This window comes from Centruroides vittatus, unplaced genomic scaffold (genome assembly GCF_030686945.1).
Source record: "Centruroides vittatus isolate TY-2023 unplaced genomic scaffold, ASM3068694v2 scaffold_464, whole genome shotgun sequence".
In the NCBI taxonomy this organism is placed as follows: Eukaryota; Metazoa; Arthropoda; class Arachnida; order Scorpiones; family Buthidae; genus Centruroides; species Centruroides vittatus.
This window is the reverse complement of record NW_027122710.1, coordinates 2,417,399-2,435,866: the sequence shown is the minus strand read 5'-3', so window position 1 is coordinate 2,435,866 and position 18,468 is coordinate 2,417,399. Positions and strand designations below refer to the sequence as shown.

Here is an 18,468-nt window from a genome sequence, read left to right as displayed (position 1 = left end):
TATGACTCAGTCAAGATATCAGAACTGATACCTCTCAATAATGCATTGGAAATATTCAATTTGCCATTATATCTAGATTCAACAATAAATGCAATTTTCATTTTATTATACATTATTTATGTGTTTTAGTTTTTGTTTCATGTTTTAATTTATTATTTATGGCATTAATTGTGTTAGTTTTACCTTAAATTATGTGTAATTGCTGTTTTAAATTTATCAAAATGGGTATCATTTAGGGTCTGGGAATGAATTACAGTAGAGAGTCGTTAATCCGAAACCCAGTTATCCAAACAATTTTCAGTCGGACTGTGTCATGCTGAATCGAACGTTTTTGATACTAGATTTACTTCTAAAGTATAATTTTCATGTTTTTATATTCTTCAATATATTTATTTTGTTTGTACAAAATAAATTAATAATTTTTAACAATACAATAGCCTCGATTATTATTATAAAAATTTTTATTAGGCTTAAAATCGATGAAAATTCAACACAAAGTGACGTTCAACGGAGAAAAATTTCAACATCGGATAGGTTAATATATTTTTTCGTACATAATTGGTTATCCATAAAAACCAGTTATCCGAACAACCCCAGTCCCCAATTGATTCGGATTAACGGCTCTCTACTGTAATTTGCTTTTAATTATTTCTAATGGGAAAAATCGCTTTGGACTTTGAACAATTTGGAGTTTAAATGGCCTCCTGAAATGAATTAAATTCAAAGTACAAGGCACCACTGTAATTGATTGTACAAGGTACCACTGTAAGTTATTGTGTTGATTCACTCAATTATTGCCAAGACTAGTAATGTAAAATATGATTGTACTATATGTCAAATATCATATGCATAGTGAGAGATCTTGAGTTTAAACTGATATCTTTTGGAGTTATACTGCTAAAAGATAATTTGCAGCTATTGTTACTTACTCTATTCTCTTTTAACAACTAATGAAAAGTTAAATAGTGTTTAATACTACAGCAGTTAATAATATAAAATATATTTATTTAAATAATTAGTTGGTAAAAGTATTAATTTATTTAAATATTTTTAATTATCAAAAAATTATAATTATTATTTTAAGTAATAAATGAATATATATAAATAAACAAATAAAATGTAATTATTTCTGAAACATTTACAAAAATGTTTATTTTCTAAATGTTTTGATATGATAATGTTTGCAATAATGTATACTAATAAAACTATAATTAAGCATCTTTTATTGCACTTTTTATTACAGACGAAAAACTGGAGCATTTAGTACTCGTAAGAAAGATGCTGAAGAAGGAGGTGAAAGTAAAACAACATATAGTTTTAGAGAGACTGATAATAGATTAAATCGATTAAAGCAACAAGCAAAACTTAATAACAACAACAAGAATACTCATTTGAAACAAAAAGTTAATTCTAATGAGACTGTTGGTATGTTTACATTAATATAAATGATAATTTTTGATACAATAGAGTATTGATTATCTGAAATAATTGATGTTGGGCAATTTCAGATAACTAATCATAATCGATAAGGAAAGAATAAAAAGATAAATACCTGAAATGAAGTAAAAAATATGAATTTTAATTCTAGTACAAGCACAAAAAAAAAGTTAAGGCATAGAAATTTAATCCATAAGACTGATAAATAACTAAAAAGTTGTCTAATTTATTTTTAAAAAAACATTTGTTATTCATTACAATCTACAATTTACTAATGAAATTTTGTAGTAAATAGTAATAGTAAAATTAATATTAAATAAAATACAGTACTCACTTAAAAATTATTTATTACAGTTCTTTTTTAAAGAAGTCACTTATCTTGCTTTGTTTTATGTAAATTTTTATTTTTAACTATTAAATTCCTGGGTTGCTTGATTGTCAAGAGAATCAAAAAAGTTGCTTTAGATTGCTTTTCTGTCTTAATGGTGTTTCTAATGCATTGTATGCTTTTTAGTGCCTACATGCTGTGAAGCATTTGATGGATTAGAACTTGTGACTCATTATTTGTACTGTAATAAATAAACTCTAACACTAGTGTCAATAATAAAATAGCTTGATAGTTACCTTACAGAAGATCGTCGACAATCGTTATCATGTAAAAACTTTATAAGTTTTGGAATTATCACTCTCTGAAATCAATGTTTTGGATAATCAATACTTTACTGTACTTTCAAATATATAGATGTTGTGATACCATGTTTTATTTATTTTATTTTGATGTACACAGAATTATTATAAATGTATAGACAAGGATTTCATATGTTATATATAATTTAACAAAAAATTAAGTATAGTAAAATCTTTATAAATTGGAATCATGTGGTATCTGATTTTTTTAAAATTTTGATAGATTTTCAGTTTGAATAGGTTTTAGTATATATATATTGTTTTATTTCTAAACTATATCAAATAAATGTTACACAATCATTCATTTTTATAGTAAAATTACTTTTATTACATGTAGTATGTAGTAAGAAACACTTTATTACTAGATTAATCCAAATTAAAGTGATTCTGAAAATGGGCATATTCAAATGCAGTAATAGAAAACTACACAATGCTGTGTTCATGTTTTTTTTCCAAGAAATTGTGCTAGGTATTCAAATACTTCTCAGATGTGATTCTTGTGAGTTCACATGACAGTGAATAAGCTAATTGGAGTTCCTAGAACTGATGTCTTGCTTGGCTCTCAGAAATTCTAATCACATTAGAATGACTAAAGTTTTCAATCCTTTGTACTGTAAAGGTGATAACATACTAGAGATTTATTTAAGAAGATTCTTTAAGAGGTTTTGAACTACACATTACAGTAATACATAGATCAAGTTATTCCATGATCTGACTTTTTATGGAATTTTTAATACTTGAACTGTTAACTCTGTAATTACCAACAATATTAATCAATTTGTTTTAGATTACTCTGTATCGTTAGTTTGATACTACTAATTGTGTATATGGTAAATTGGTGGCTCCATATTCTCATTGTATTCAATGAATTACACTTGTTGCTTCTTCTTGGGAACTCAGTTGAGTCTTGAAAGTTCTTAGTTCTGTCCCTGTTTAATTCCAACAGACTAATACTGTATTAACAAAGAACTTGTATCTGTATGTCTGTTAAAAACGAAAACCTTAATATTTCCAGCAATAAATTATTTAATAATAACATTTTTGACTGTTTTAAACAGCCTTCATCAGTTAAAACAAACTCAAAAAACAAAAGAATGCAGAAAAATAGAACCCAAGCAATACAAATAAATTATTATTAAATAATTTATTGCTGGAAATATTAAGGTTTTTGTTTTTAATAGTTTATTTTTCCAGTAGCTATTTTGTTTATTGCTCTGTATGTCTGCTCATCACATGATCTAAGAAGGCAATGTGATGATGAGAAAAGGTTTAAAATTCTGGATATAGTATATCATGCTCTGCAGTGACCATTATAACAGGAGACAGTTTTGTTCACAAGTGGAATTTTAATTTTCCATTTTATAGGGCTGCAATTTAGATACTTTTATAGATTTATAGATTATATTTTTTTCATACTTATAAACTTCCATTTTCATATTGATTAAGTTTCTGGTGTATAGTAAAATTTAACACTTTTCATTCTGAAATTTAGGCAAATTCCATTCTAAAAAGATTTTACCATACTTCAAAAATTTATTTTTAAAAAACTTTAATCAATCTTTTTATCTAAATCAGTGGTTCTCAACTAATATGTCTTGTGGAACAGCAACAAGATGAATTAATAAATTAAAACACCAAATTTTAAAATAGAAAAATGATGTAGCTTTGTGTATTACTTAATTGTATTTCAGAAGTTTGTACAAGCTAATAACAAAGGAAGCAGTGGTGGATCTAGCTATGTGCAGTCAGCATTATGCTATATTATTTATGGGACCTTATGGGAACTGTTGCATTGGGTTTATCTCTTGGAATGTTACTATGTAGTATAATCATGCTCAAATATACAGAGTTGATGCTATTGATTAAAAATGGCAAATGAAATCATTGGTTATATGAACAAGATTTTGATATTTTGATTTCCACTGAAAATAACTCTGTAATGAAGTAGTCATAATTCAACTGTTGGCTGATCTACTATATTTAATAACAAAGTATACTGCAATATTCACATTACACTCAAACCTGTTTTTGTGCAGTCTATTTTTGTGCGATTTTTTTATTTGTGCAATTTGTTTTGTGTGATTTTTTGTGTGCAGTATATGAATTTCAATCAAATTGGTATACTGCACAAAAATAATTGCACAAAACACATTGCACGTATAAAAAATCGCACAAAAAAAGACTGCACAAAAACAGGTTTGAGTGTATTATAAAAGTGTGCCATGAGTTCAAAAAAGGTTGAGACTTGCTGATCTAGAGCTATTTTTGATTCAAAGATTATCATTATCAATTATGTTATTGATATTGTATTGTAAATTATTGATCTGATTCAAAATATAATGTGTTTGTTTCTATATTATATTGTTAGGATTTTTCTATAATTTTAAGAAATTTTCAATATGACACTTGATTTATTTGCATTTTTATGTTATTCAAAATGTTTCACTATAAAAATAGTATACAAATTAATTCGAGTAGGGGAGGAGGAGGAGGAATGGTACACTTTTGGGAAAAGTATGTCAAAAACATAAGCAATGAAAGAACTCTTAAGTCTTTCTTTTTTAGCTTGTTAGTTTGAACTATCTGTATCTGAAAAGTATTGGAAGTTTCAATGCTAACATTTGGTAGAAAAATTATAAGTTTTGTATGCTGTGACAAATGTCCCACTCCTCCCTAATAAAAGGGAGAGTGGGACAGTTCATAAAAGGATAAATTCACATAAAATTGGTATTAAAATACTTATTTAGCAAATATTATATATAAAATAGTTATTACTGATGTGTGTGTCTATACAATATTAGTTTTACTGAGATAGTCATACTATCAGCACAAGGTTTTGCTGTAAAGTATCATAGTATTTTATAGCAGTATTTCTTTGAAATGCTTGATTTGAGGTATTAAAATAAAATTTTACTACATGATTATAAATAAACAATTTATACAGAAATTACTCTGAATCAGACATTAACTCACATCTGAGAACATAATAAAATGAACCAACAATCACTGCAAATATTTATTGGGCGTTATATGCCGATAAATTAATATATTTTTCATAAATAGATTTCAGTTTGTCCATGAAGTCATCAATATTCTTCTTATTGAAGCTAGTAGTTCTTCCTAAGCTAGTGGTTCTGGTGATTGCACAATGAAAGCTGTAAATGACATCCCATAAACCCCTTGAAAACACCAGTCATATCCTGCAGTTTTATTGAAATTCCATGAACTGGGATATGTTTTATTCAAGGCAGCAGCAAACTCATATGCCAAATTTTTTACCTGCACTGTTATCAGTTCATAGTGTATTTTACTTGCACTAAGCAAGTAATTTCTTAACTTTGCTTCTTTCTGCACAGAGAAAACATTCAAGAAATGAGGTTAGACTGGAATACTACACTGTCCTTGTCTGAAATGCTATTAAATTTTTTACATGTCTTACTAGTGCTGATTTTGATAAATTCATGGCTTTTGTAACTTTCCTTATACTCTTTCCCTTGTCCACACACCATGTTCACTGCTTGAAGAATCACACTGTTAGCTGGTGTTGATTTTGTTGGATCTTTCTTCTTCCATTTATGTGGCATTTTTCCTGAAAAGACAGACTAAAATTTAACACCACATCAGAAAAATTATTATTAGGGAGGAATGGGACAGTGTCCCAGACCTTCCTACTAGGAGGTTTTGTATTATACTTGCTATAACTAGACATACGGTGGAAATAGCAAGAAAGTAATATAACAAAATTGTTCTATTAAAATACTGCTTTCAATTCCTGTATTAAGCACTAAAAGTTATCTTTAACATAAAATTTTAGATTACATCAGATATTGGTATTAATATTTACCTGGAGCAGTATAACGTAATTTTCTCTTCTAAAGCCTCTTCTGTTGAAACAATTCATCAGCCATTTTATAAGAAAATACAAGTGCAGCCACTCTCACTTGGGGACAAATAAAAAATTACAATAAATAAATAGGAAATCAGAAAATTCAAGTGTCCCATTTTTCCCTTGTCTCCCCTATATTTGTTGTTAGTAGCTATTAAATGTATTTTCATATTCTGTAGTAAAATTGATAGAATGTAAAATAAGAAAGTCATTTAAGCAAAGTAGTTTTAGGTTTCAAACTATTTAAAGAGAAAAAAAATGTAAATCTAATCTTAAAAATACAAGGTGTGCAAAAAATTTCAGGAATGAGTCAAAAATCAAAATTTGTTAGCATATAAAGATATTTATTTAATATATTTCAAAATAATCACCTGAAAGTGCTATATATGTGTTATTTGTCAAATGATAAATATTTGCCTGTAGATGTACTAGTACATCTCACAACTTTGTCTTATTCAACAGAATTGAGTTGGAAAGAAAGAAGCAATCCTTGCACTTCTTAGATAGAGAAGAGGTGATTGTTGTACTTGAAGGTTGCAGATAGGTGAACTTTGCACTTGCCATCACAAAAGAGGCTATTCTCATACCTGCTGGCCATGGAACATTGATCCTTGTCTGATATAGAGAGAGAATTCTTGCAGTTGCTGACATGGAGAAGCAATCAATGGAATTGCCATTGATTGCTTTACTCTTGTTTTGTTCATTTCTTGTGCCTAATTCCTGTTAGGCACATGCAATACTGTTTTTATTTTTGATTTCCTAAATTTTGTTAGTCCACTCAGTTGCATTGGAGAACACGGACATTGTCACTTTGTATATTGAAAATGAAGTCACAGACCCCAATTTTTTTTTTTACATTAAAATAGACACTTATTATATTTTTTGGATTCCTCATTGCAATTAATGGAAAATGGCAAAGTTTTATCAAAATCAAACCATCAAATTTTGAGAACAAACTCAATTCTATAAGCCCATAGAAGACGTGCTAGCAACCTTGAACATTGCCCAACAAAGTTGCATGATTTGTGTGATATTGCTTTGCTATTCATGCTCGTCCTATGATCTTATATCTCAAAAACAAAGTATATATCCTATTTTTTTACTTACTTTTTGGACTCCTCATCACAATTAAGGGAAAATGGCAAAGTTTAATCAAAATCGATTGATCGAACTTTGAGATCAAACACAATTTTGTAAGCCACGTAGAAGCTTTGCCAATGCTCTGCCTCAACTATTTGCCAAATTGTTTGTCAAATAATGAGCTCACTTGTATACATGTACTCCTATTTATACAATGTCTGTATTGTGATTCTGGAAGCATTCAGGATGAATATTTGCTTCTTTGATGTGGGTGAAAATACCAACTAAATGGGGAAACAGCAAACATAGGTATATTGGCTAATCCATTTATGACAAACTACTCATCTAAACTACTCTGTAATGACCAAATGGCAAACATTCATCATTTGGGATTTGATAAATACTGTATCTGTGGCACCAACTTAACCTTCAATACACTTTCTTTAATGATTTCTCTAGTTTGGGAAACATTTAGAAAAAAAAATCTGCTTCTTTCACGAATGACAAACTTTTTTTCTTATTGATTTTTATTGACACAAGCCATCTTCCTTTTGAAGTTGGAACTGCTATTCTTCTTCGATCACTTTTGTTCCCTTGATTCAGCTCTACCTCCCAATAAATTTTATCTTTACTCATCATTAAAAATTACTTTAAGTAATTATTTTGAAGAATATTAAATATCTTTATATCCTAATGTATTTTTATTTTTTGACCTATTCCTGAAACTTTTGGCCCCACTTTTAATTATTCATTTAAAATACAGTGTGGAAAATATCTAAAATGATAAAAAGAAGAAGGAAATTTCATGATTATTAATTTTGTTTAAAAATATTTATGAATTTTTTAAAATACTCAATAAATTGTTAATTCAGAATAATTTATGAGATATTTAAACTGATTTCTTTTTATAATTCTAGAAAAGAAGATTAATGGAAATCTCCAAAAATCATTAACTTTACATGAGATACAATCTAAAGGATTAAACAGACCTCAAATGTTGTTCAGTCAAAAATTTAGCCTTAACCATTCAAATGGTATTTTATCCGATAAAAATAGAATAATCTCTCAGAAAAAAGTAGCTAATGAACTTCAAACTGAAAATTCAGCGAAAGCACAAAACTCATTAAATAAAAAGTTGGACAAAGTTCAATGTCAATCAAAATTAGTTAACCATAAAAAAAATTATTGCAAAATTCAATATAAAACACTGTCATCAAGAACAGTTGGAAAAGATAGGAAAACTAATGTTGAGAAACCAGCTGTTGAGAAACCTGCAGGCATGTAACGAAAGAAACCAAAATATTGATGCTCTAAATAAGGCTTCAGTATATAATATAGATAATGAAGATCTCACTGTAATGACAAAATGGGCTCCACGTTGTAGAACAAGAATAGGTTCAAATTCATCTATAGTGCCATGTTATAAAAGTGATTCAGTTTTAAATAAAACAAATGTTAAAATTGAAACAACTTTTCCTAAAGAAAAAAATGATCAAAGCACTAATAAAAAATCTCTTGTTCCAAATACAACCCGTAGTAAAAGGAAAGAATTAACAGAACCAGAAAAGCAAGAACTTAGGAAAGACTCTATTAGTGAGGTAAACAAATTATCTACTAATTCTCATAAAACTAATGGTGGAAAAATTAATCCGTCCACATCTCCAAACCAAACAAAACCAAAAAATGGTAAGTATGACTATAAATTACAAATGGACACGGTCAATGTGAAGAACAATTTAGAAGACTCCCCGCAGGGGTGCTTAAAATTAACAATTAGAGTTCGGAGAAGCCACTTGACGGAAGATCACTACTCTTCTTCGGAAGGTGGAAACAACAGCATAAATTCAGCTAAAGGTTATCAGAAGCGAGCTATTTACGAAATTCTTCCACCCAGTAATGCTAGTAGTCCTCGTAAACATCAAAAGAAGAAAAAGAAAAAAAGGAAGAAGAAATCTCAGGAAAGAGATATTTCGAAATTAGAAATGAGTAATGGTAAAAGACCAAAACTGAATTCAAATACTGCTTCTCAATTGTGTTCCAATTCAGAATCTTCTAATTGTTCGTTAAACAGTTCTCCTTTAAAACCAGGTACGAAAAGACTGAGGTTAATCTTTGGCAACAATTCTATCGACATAGACATTCCACCATCTAAAGCAAGAAGATTTTTTTGATTCTTTAATTAGTTAGATAAACATTGGTAACTAGAACAGATTATATTAATAGGAAATCATCTTTATTTTATACTTGATAGATGGGAATATTATCCTATCAGCCACTTTTATGTGCCTTCATATATGTCCCTCATCTCTTTGAAAGGCAATTACAGGTTAAGAAAAATCATAACATCTAATTTTCATAAATTATGTTTAAAATTAGGACAAAAGAATAATAATGAATCATAGTGATATATCAATCCATCCATCTCTAGGTATCATGTCATAATCATAATTTATTTGTAAGTAGAACATCTTCAATTTAACTAATACTTATTACTGTTTGTAAATATAAAGTATATATATAATGTATATTTAAAGCATTTGTAGTTCTTTATTTGTTTGAAAACGTCTTTCCATTCTCATTATTATTATTGTTAAATTACTTCAGGTTTCTAAGAATTATTTACGAAAAATAATATTTAATTAAAAACTCAAATATATAATTTTTATGTTTTATATATTTGAAAATAATAATTTGTGAATCTGTGTATTTTGTAACTTATCTTCATACAGTTTTTTTTTTTTAATTGCATTAGCTTGTATATTAGTTAAGTGTTTGTAATGGTTTTTGTAAAGATATTACTGGAAGAAATATTTTTAATATTTTGTTCTGAAAAATTCCAGAAATTATTTTGTAATTATGATGATAATTTCATGATGAACATTCTTATATAATTTGATCTGTTAGAATGTACTTTTTAAGTTAGATATTCCTGTATTCACCTTTCAGAGATTGCAGTTAATATTGAAATGTGCAGTCCACGATTGACGATGACGGGGCACATTTCTCTTCATACTGTTTATAAATTCGACAAAAATGCACATAAAATTTAAAACTGTTTTATAAAGTAGTTCACAATGTGAAATTGGATTCGAATCATCCAGGGACAAGATTAGTTTGAAAAATAATTTTTTCTTAAATGAAATCTATTATTTTTTTAAGTAATTATGACTCTCTATTGTAATATTATTTTGAATTGTTTAGCAATGAATGGATATATTTAATATCGAATAAACTTAAAACTGAATATAATAAATATCGCATAGTAGTAATAAAGGTTTACAGATACAAAAAAAGTGTTATTTTTGTATATAAAGTAAGGTTTTGAATTGAAAGTATCAGCTGATTTTGGAAGAAATAAAACATTATCTCTTAGAAAATGTAAAAATATTGCTACGGTGTATTTAATAGAACGGAAAACGAAACTTGTACGAACAAAATTCATATCACAGAATAGAAATTAATGTAATATATAATTCTTATTCATAATTTCATAAATAACATATTCTATTATATTTGAACAATAATTTATTAGATAATTGAATTATATTGTTAAGTTTCTTTAACAGATTAAACGAAGATGAAGTATTTATGACAATTGTTCTGATCCGCATACTCTCGGTAAAAATAAAGCCACGATCTTTTGGGTGTTATAAAATTGTTATAAATGCATTAATATGTATGGTGATAGTGAACATTTCACATTCAATTAATTGCTTCTATTATTATTATTATTATTATTATTATTATTTTTGCACTGAAAATGTTTGTTTTAATAAATATTTCCACCCTTTGTTATCATTATTGTATATTTTCTAACAAATTTATTGTGATACTATTTTAAGACTATTTTTAATTTTATTTACTTGCAGATATTATTATGATGAATGTATTTTGGAGAAAACGGAATCAAAGATGGTGTAAATATAGATGTTAAAATTTATATAACTGTTACTTTATTTAAACTATTTCTCTAATTCATGTAAATTTGAACTTGGAAGTAAAATTTTTGTGCAATTTCTTGAACGTAAACTGTCTGTAATTCAATTTGATAAGAAAACATAACTTTTATCTTTTAATTTACGATTGGTTTATTTATTTTTTGCTGGATTTATTGCTCGTATCTGTGCTCAGACCAAAATATTTTCAGCATAATTCTTGAAATATTCATCGAATCTTGTCCCTGGATGATAATTTTCAGACAGAATTGTAATATAAAAATTTCTCTAACTCATGAACATCTCTGCTCTTTATTTTTCAATTAAAAAATAAACATTTATTGTAAATTCTATCTAACATCATTATTTTGATGAGAATAATTTTTATTGTAGATTGTGGTTTCATTTTAAAGCTTTGAAAAATCTGTCAGGAGCAAGTGGAATTTAAAACAGCTCATTGAATGTAATCAAAGAATTTAAACAGAATTAATTATTTTTATTTTCTTCTATTCGGATTAAAAATACAAAACAATACAGAGATCAAAGTAATTTTCTGTATTTGACTGAAATGGAATATAAAATAAATATTGTGAGAGGTTGCATAATCATTAATTTCATTGGCTTAATTGATTTTTTTATTAATTCAAACTGTATTTTTGGGGTTTAAAAATGAAATTTTTGCTAAGCTGCACCACTGCCAATGATATGTACAATTATTGTAGATATACACTTTTTAGTTGGGATAGATGTATTCTAAATGAATAATATATATAAAATAAATTATATATATATATATAATATATACACACACACACACAAATAGTCTTATATATATAATATATATAAAGCAAATGTAATTATATGCAGTAATTGTATTCATGTTCAGTCATAAGTGTTGTGGAACAGAAGGAATGATAGAATACAATAAAATAAGTTTTTTGAAAAGTCTTATTTTTATTAAATATTTCAAAAGAAAAGAAAAATTTAATTTTCTTTTAGACAATTTAGTGTACAAAATAATTCCAACATCCACTTTATTGAAGATTCTGAGAATGTTTAGTTTAATTCTCAGCTAAAAGGCTTGAAAGTGTTTGGGAATTAAAACAAAACATTGTTATGATCTTCAATATTGCAGAAAATAATGAATTTTGATAGTGATTCTAATATGCTTAAAGATTGCATGACACAAATATAAAGTCTTCGAAAAACGAATGCTAACATTTTAAATTATCGTAATAACATTAATTATCCAAGAACATTGTAATGTGCATTAAAACATTAGAAAACTGTCCAAGTTTCATATTTTCTTGTTACAGTTTCTCATCGTATGCACCTTGTGTCTCATGGCACACATCCAACAGATACATTCTATAGCACATCGGCTGTCATGCCTCCCACAGCAGCCATAATTCTACAGTTCCTGCAGATTCTTCATGTTGCACAATGACTAGGGTTGCCAGATACTTGGGGATAAAATCTAGGACAAAATGGAGTTCTTCCCACAACCTGGAACATTTCAATTCTAGGACATGCAGGATTCTCATTTCTACACTGCCAGTGACAGAAATACATTTAAAATGTGGAAAAAGAAACACATACTTCATTATTGGAATGGTTTTGGAATAAAGTGCCAATGAGAGGTGAAACTGAAATAGTTAATCTATCGATTGGTGTACATTGCATACCTCTTGCATAATAATTAACATAATTACAGTAATTTAAAATGGTCACATTCATATTGGAAGACACTGTATAACTGAAATTATGATGATATTTTGAGCAATCTATATCACAGTATGTATCAGTTTGTTTTAAAAAGGAGAAATTGTATTGGATCTAACATTATTTAATTAATACGGTAAGATCTTGGAAGTTTCTTGTGTATCAACATTATCTGTGATAAAATCTGACTGTAAATTTAGCATTTCCATCCATGATAGTTGGTAAGAAACCTTTGACAGATACTTAAACAGTATTTATTCAAATTATTTAATGTTACTTGAAAGCAGCAACATAATCATCAGTAATCAGATTCTACTTAAACTGACAAACAAGATTACCTTCTCACAAAGAGAATCTCTAATTTGTCTTTCTATCTATTAATAAATGTCAAGTTTTAAAACTCAATGTTGGGAAATACATAATTGCTAGGAAATATTTTCTTAATTAAAAAAATATATAATTTTGAATAGTTTTATTTATAAATTGAGTCTTTCAATATGCATCTGAAATAATAAACCACAAAACTTCATGTTTCTCCTTGGAATTATTACTTTCTAAAATTCTCTATGCCTCCGTCCATGCCCACAATCCTGGAGTGCCAATGTTGAAGGGTGGGATCAAATATATGAATGGTTCAATTCTAAAGTGAGCCAAATCCATACAAACTATTTTAGATAATCTATTTAGGAACTTTTTTAAAGCTAAAATTATAATTAAAATGCACTAATGCAAACTATGTATACTTAATGCAATGCATAATGTATCATCTTTCCATAAATATAAAATTTTCAAAATAAAATACAATATAGGCAGATTTAGAGGGTGTGCAGGATGCAACCCTCTAAATCTGCCTATATTGTATTTTATTTCTGAGGGTTTTCCTGAGTAAATCCGGTTATCTCTAGTAGTAAAACTATTTACAAAAGGCGTATTGTTTTTCTGCACTCTAAAGATTTCTAGATCTGCCGTTGAATGTAGGTAATATATAGGTATACCGATTCCTTCCATCCGGCCTTTGATTCAAGACGTTTAATAATTCAAGATTTATTTTTAAAACAATTTTTTTCACATACAGTAAACCCTGCTAACTTGGACAATTTTTTTTCCAAAAAATTGTAGACTAACTTAATTTTCTATTTTTCAATAAAATGTATTCACAAGTAATGTTTACATAACTTCTCTGGAGGATATTTACCCTGAAAATATTAAAATCTGACTTAAATAGAAAAAGTTTTGATTTGTTTGATGAACTGCCTGCACATTGTCCCCACTGTTGAACCACACATAACAGGTGCTGTACACCTTTCTGCCTGATGGACTCTCGGAACATCTTATAAAAAGCAAATAATTGAACTGTTTTTATAAATAACATACAGTGAATTAAAATTTATCTTTAATTATGGATATAAAATTTATTAATTTTAGAATATTCAATGCCATTTGCCTTGAGTCTATAGACAGTCATATTTCTTACAGATTCAGTTTTCAGCTTTTTGTCTTCTAACATCAAAACTCTGGCATCAGTCAAGTGTTTAATCTAAAGATCGAAAATTTTTTACATTATTTCACTTTATGCCATTTAGGTTTGAGTAAACTTTCTTTTTCAGAAATTTTGATACAAGTGTCAATAAAGACTTATTTTAAAAAATTCAACATTTAATTTTCCTTCCAGTAAAACCAAAAACTGACACTTATGTTCAGAAAGAAATTTAAATAAAGTAAAAAATAAGAACTAACTTTCGTTGGTGAACTGCAGGATCAAAAACTTCCAGGAGAAGAGCACTATGGACTAAGAACCTTACATCCTTGATTTGTGCAATTTTTATAAGTTTTCACCCTAAAGTCACCATTTAATCGGTCTTTCTTCGTCAGCTGGTGCCAAATGACACTCATCGAGGGGGTGTGAGAGAGGTCAACTTCACGACTAAACCCGACACCTCTCTAACCACGTTTCCCTCAACTTTGATCTTTTCAATGCCATTCTTCCTGTTTTAAAATTTTACAAAAAAAGCTTTTATTGGTTAATTGAGATCTTTAATTTCTTCCTTTCACGTTGTAATAGGAGATTTTTGAGATCTTGTTAATTCCTCCATTCGGACCTCCAAGTCGACCCCCATCCGGGTTCTTATACATACTGTGTGAATATGTTTGCACATGTTCCAGTGAACTGTTGAGTCAAGACACATATAGGTGAAATGATGAATACATGCTTTACAGGGAGCACACACTATCTGCCACTTGCAGTCCTTAGTTATTTCTTCCACATGGTAAAGTTCTCTCTATGATGAAGATTCCACAGTCCAGGCATCTTCTTGTTCAAGGACCTACAAACTTAAGTGCCATAAACTGAGTGAATATTTAAGTTTTTTAATTTACTAGTAACTTTGCCTTTGTGAAGTACTATCAATCAGTCAAAAGTTTTAAGTTTTATCTCTTACAAACTTAATGATAGCATTTATGGCCTTGTCCAGTTGTTTATTTATTTACATGGCAAAAATGTCATATTTCAAAGTCCTGTGCATTCTTTCCAAATGGGCATTTGTGTTTAGACCACTCCACTTCCTGTGACAATAAGCCCATGAGGAGGGATTTTTCACATATACATTTGCAAAATATGTAGCAAAATCAGTGGTATCTGGGTCTTTCTTAAGTTTTCTCATGATCTCATATGCCAAGAGATAAAAAGCATCTTGATCTCTTTCTTGAAGTAACACTCATAATTCTAAGTATGTTTCTGCTTGCTTTTCTGTGATATGAATTTTATTGAGATTTCTTCTCCATGCTCTATCTACGTGCCAGGTACAGAAGAGTCTTAACTGAGGCTGATTCATAACTTGAATCCAAGCATTGAAAAATGCTTCAGCAATGTCAGACATGAAAACCACTGGAGATATTTTTGAAAGCATTAAAGAAAAAGTTGTAATAATAACTCAAACAAATTGATCAATCCTGTTTGAAATAAGAAAGGCACATGGGAATCCTTGTCTTATGCCATCAATTATCAATAATGTGGTGGTTCAAACTCATAACTGTTCATTCCATGTGTCCCATCTATGCATATACAATCAGCACTAAACTGTTGCAACATGTGCTGCTGAATATCATTCATTATTATTAAGACAAAGTCTTTTACTAATTTTGTTTCATTTGAATAGATGCCCTGGGGTTTATAAAATAAAACACAAGAGTCATTATCAATTTTCATTTAATTTACCCAAACATCTACAGATATTCCATCATTGTGGTGTTTTACACCATCTTTTTGCAAATTATACGCTTGTTCAATGTTGTAGAGATCCTTTTTTGTTAATTAACAGATGTAGTCTGTGAAGCATAGAATCAGAGAGAGAATCTCTGATTTTATCAAGAATAACATCCAATGGTATTTTTTGAGCTATTTTACTTGCTAATGAGAAACGTTGCAATGCTGTTATTAAAGTTAAATGTCCTATGTCTGTGTTATGACCCACGTGTTTTTGTGAATTTACAGTACATTCACCATTTCTTTTTGAATGACCTTCATTCCTGCTGGGCAGTAAGCATTTTATTTTGCTGCTACCCTGGGTCTTGAGATGTCTAATTCCATTACCTTTGGGTGTATATATTCCAGAATGGTGACAAGAAAAATACAGTTTGACTTGTCCTGCATACCTTGAATCAGGACCTCTGGTAGTTTTAACAAATTTGTACAGTCTCTTCTTTCCATGCTATAAACAAGTCTACTGAAGAAAATGTCAGTATTTCTTCTTGTATTGTTAATTCATGAATGCAATTAAAATGTTTCAGCAGAAGTTTTTTGGAATAACTAGCACCACACAGACCACAGCTCAAAATGTTTGAATTATCTGGTGTTTCAATTATTTCGCCATGGTCATTCCGGAGATGATAATGTAGCCGACGATTGTGATTGAATTTCCTGGAACACAAATGACGAGGAAAATTAAACACTTTCTGTAACTTTTTTGGATTCACTAACTCAGTAAAGTGATCTGGATGAAAATTGTTTGTATGCACTTTTAAATAATGGAACTCTTTAAAAGTCTTCCTGCACAATGTGCATGTGTAACTATTTACAATGTCAGTTTCTGCAAAAGTTGTAAGTTCAGATATTTCATTCACGATGTCAGCCATCTCATCAATGAGGACAAATGCTACACACAAAATATGAAATTAAGTCTAATGAAATAAATACATAAACTGCAAATTTCATTTAAGTTTTTAAAAAACTGAAATACTAATAAGTAAAATCAATAATAAAACAGATTTTAACAAAATGAATTTTGTATTTAATAAGCTACGATCGACGTCTCCTCTTCGGATATCAAACAAGCTACTACAGTAGACTGATCAGTTACTCCTTACATTTCTATATTCAATGTTGACTCAACAGTGAATTTTCTGTTGAATGATCTGATGTCATATTTTGTAGAAAAAAGAAACGTTTCTGTTGAAAGTGCACTTTTCAGGATGGTCAACTTAAGGAGAAGGCAACAATTGTGACTGTTTTGCTAAATAATTAAAGTAACTTGTTTAACCATTATTCGAATAAATCCTTTTATTCAAATGAATCCTTATCTGTATCATTTTCTTGTATACTGGGTCTTTCTTTAATAATTTGAATTTCTTGAATATTTATTAGGAAGACTTAAAGAAGGCCAAATATCATTCATAATCAATTTTGGACAAATTCGTGGAGGTAGTTTGTTTATGAAAAAAGCTTAATATTTCAATATCGACCAAATTATCCAACGTAATCGTGCAATCATGTTTTATCATATACAGATCATTCGTTAATCTGTCCACTATTACAGCATCCACAGCAAGAGCAAATGGATAGTTTCTATAAACAAAATTTACTTTTTCATGGAAGCTGCCATGTTAGTTTGTTGAATACTCAATGGTCTTTCAGGTCCATTTAGAAACGACGTTTTCTCACCATTGAGTCAACCGTTATGTACAGTCTGTATGCTTCTATATTCAAGTTTATTACCTCCAAAAATGGCCGACAGAGGGAACCTCTATCAGAGTAAGTTGGAACACACCCGGTTCCTAGACGCTTGTAGTCGAGAGACCTCGAAAAATTGTCCGGAGACAGTCCTGACCAATCCAGAGCAGAATCAGTAGCTCGCATTCAAGTCTGCCTCAAACGGGATCCCAGTGTGATACGTCCTGCTATGCTGACCCCCTTGCAAAAACCGAATCACAGAGCGAAAGACAAAAATCGCTTTGTCTCTGCTGTTAGGCCTACACGACATTAACGTACGTGGTGTCGACATATTTTTGGACGATCCCTAAAATATATCAAAAATTGCTAAATTCCTTTTCTGCTACTGTCCCAATTAATACTGTACATAATTTAATCGCTTAATTTATTAATTTGGTTTTCGTTCTTTGAGATTTGGCCCAATAAAGCAGCTGCCCCAATTAAATGGAATTGACTGTATAATGATTCAGTGACATCTCTGTAATAACCATTCAAAAGTATTCAAGATCAGCTTTAACTGTACATACAAAAATAATGTAGATAATTATTACCAATATATAAAAATACTGTATAATTCTAGATGTTTAATTTTAAAGTAATTTAGTGACATTGTGTATTTATACAGATTCATACAAACTTGGATAAGAGTAGAGTTTTATTTTTGGTTTGTTTTGCAAAATAAAAGTTAACTAATAATACAAAGAAATGTTTACTCACTATACACAAAATAAACCCAC

At 29.0% G+C, this 18,468-nt stretch overlaps 1 protein-coding gene and 1 long non-coding RNA gene across 2 annotated transcripts in view; both read left to right on the top strand.

Moving 5' to 3' along the window:
- Positions 1-10,545, top strand: part of Hmt4-20 (Histone methyltransferase 4-20) — a 67,379-nt gene extending 56,834 nt beyond the window's left edge. The window contains 3 exon segments of the mRNA XM_067287460.1: positions 1,244-1,425; positions 8,008-8,350; positions 8,352-10,545. Of these exon segments, the coding sequence (XP_067143561.1) occupies positions 1,244-1,425; positions 8,008-8,350; positions 8,352-9,261 (1,435 nt within the window). The 3' untranslated portion in view covers positions 9,262-10,545.
- A 57-nt stretch (positions 10,546-10,602) lies between these two features.
- Positions 10,603-11,119, top strand: LOC136989277 (uncharacterized). The gene is made up of 2 exons (XR_010882888.1): positions 10,603-10,708; positions 10,960-11,119. It is a non-coding gene; the product is annotated as an uncharacterized lncRNA (long non-coding RNA).
- Positions 11,120-18,468: the final 7,349 nt, after the last annotated feature.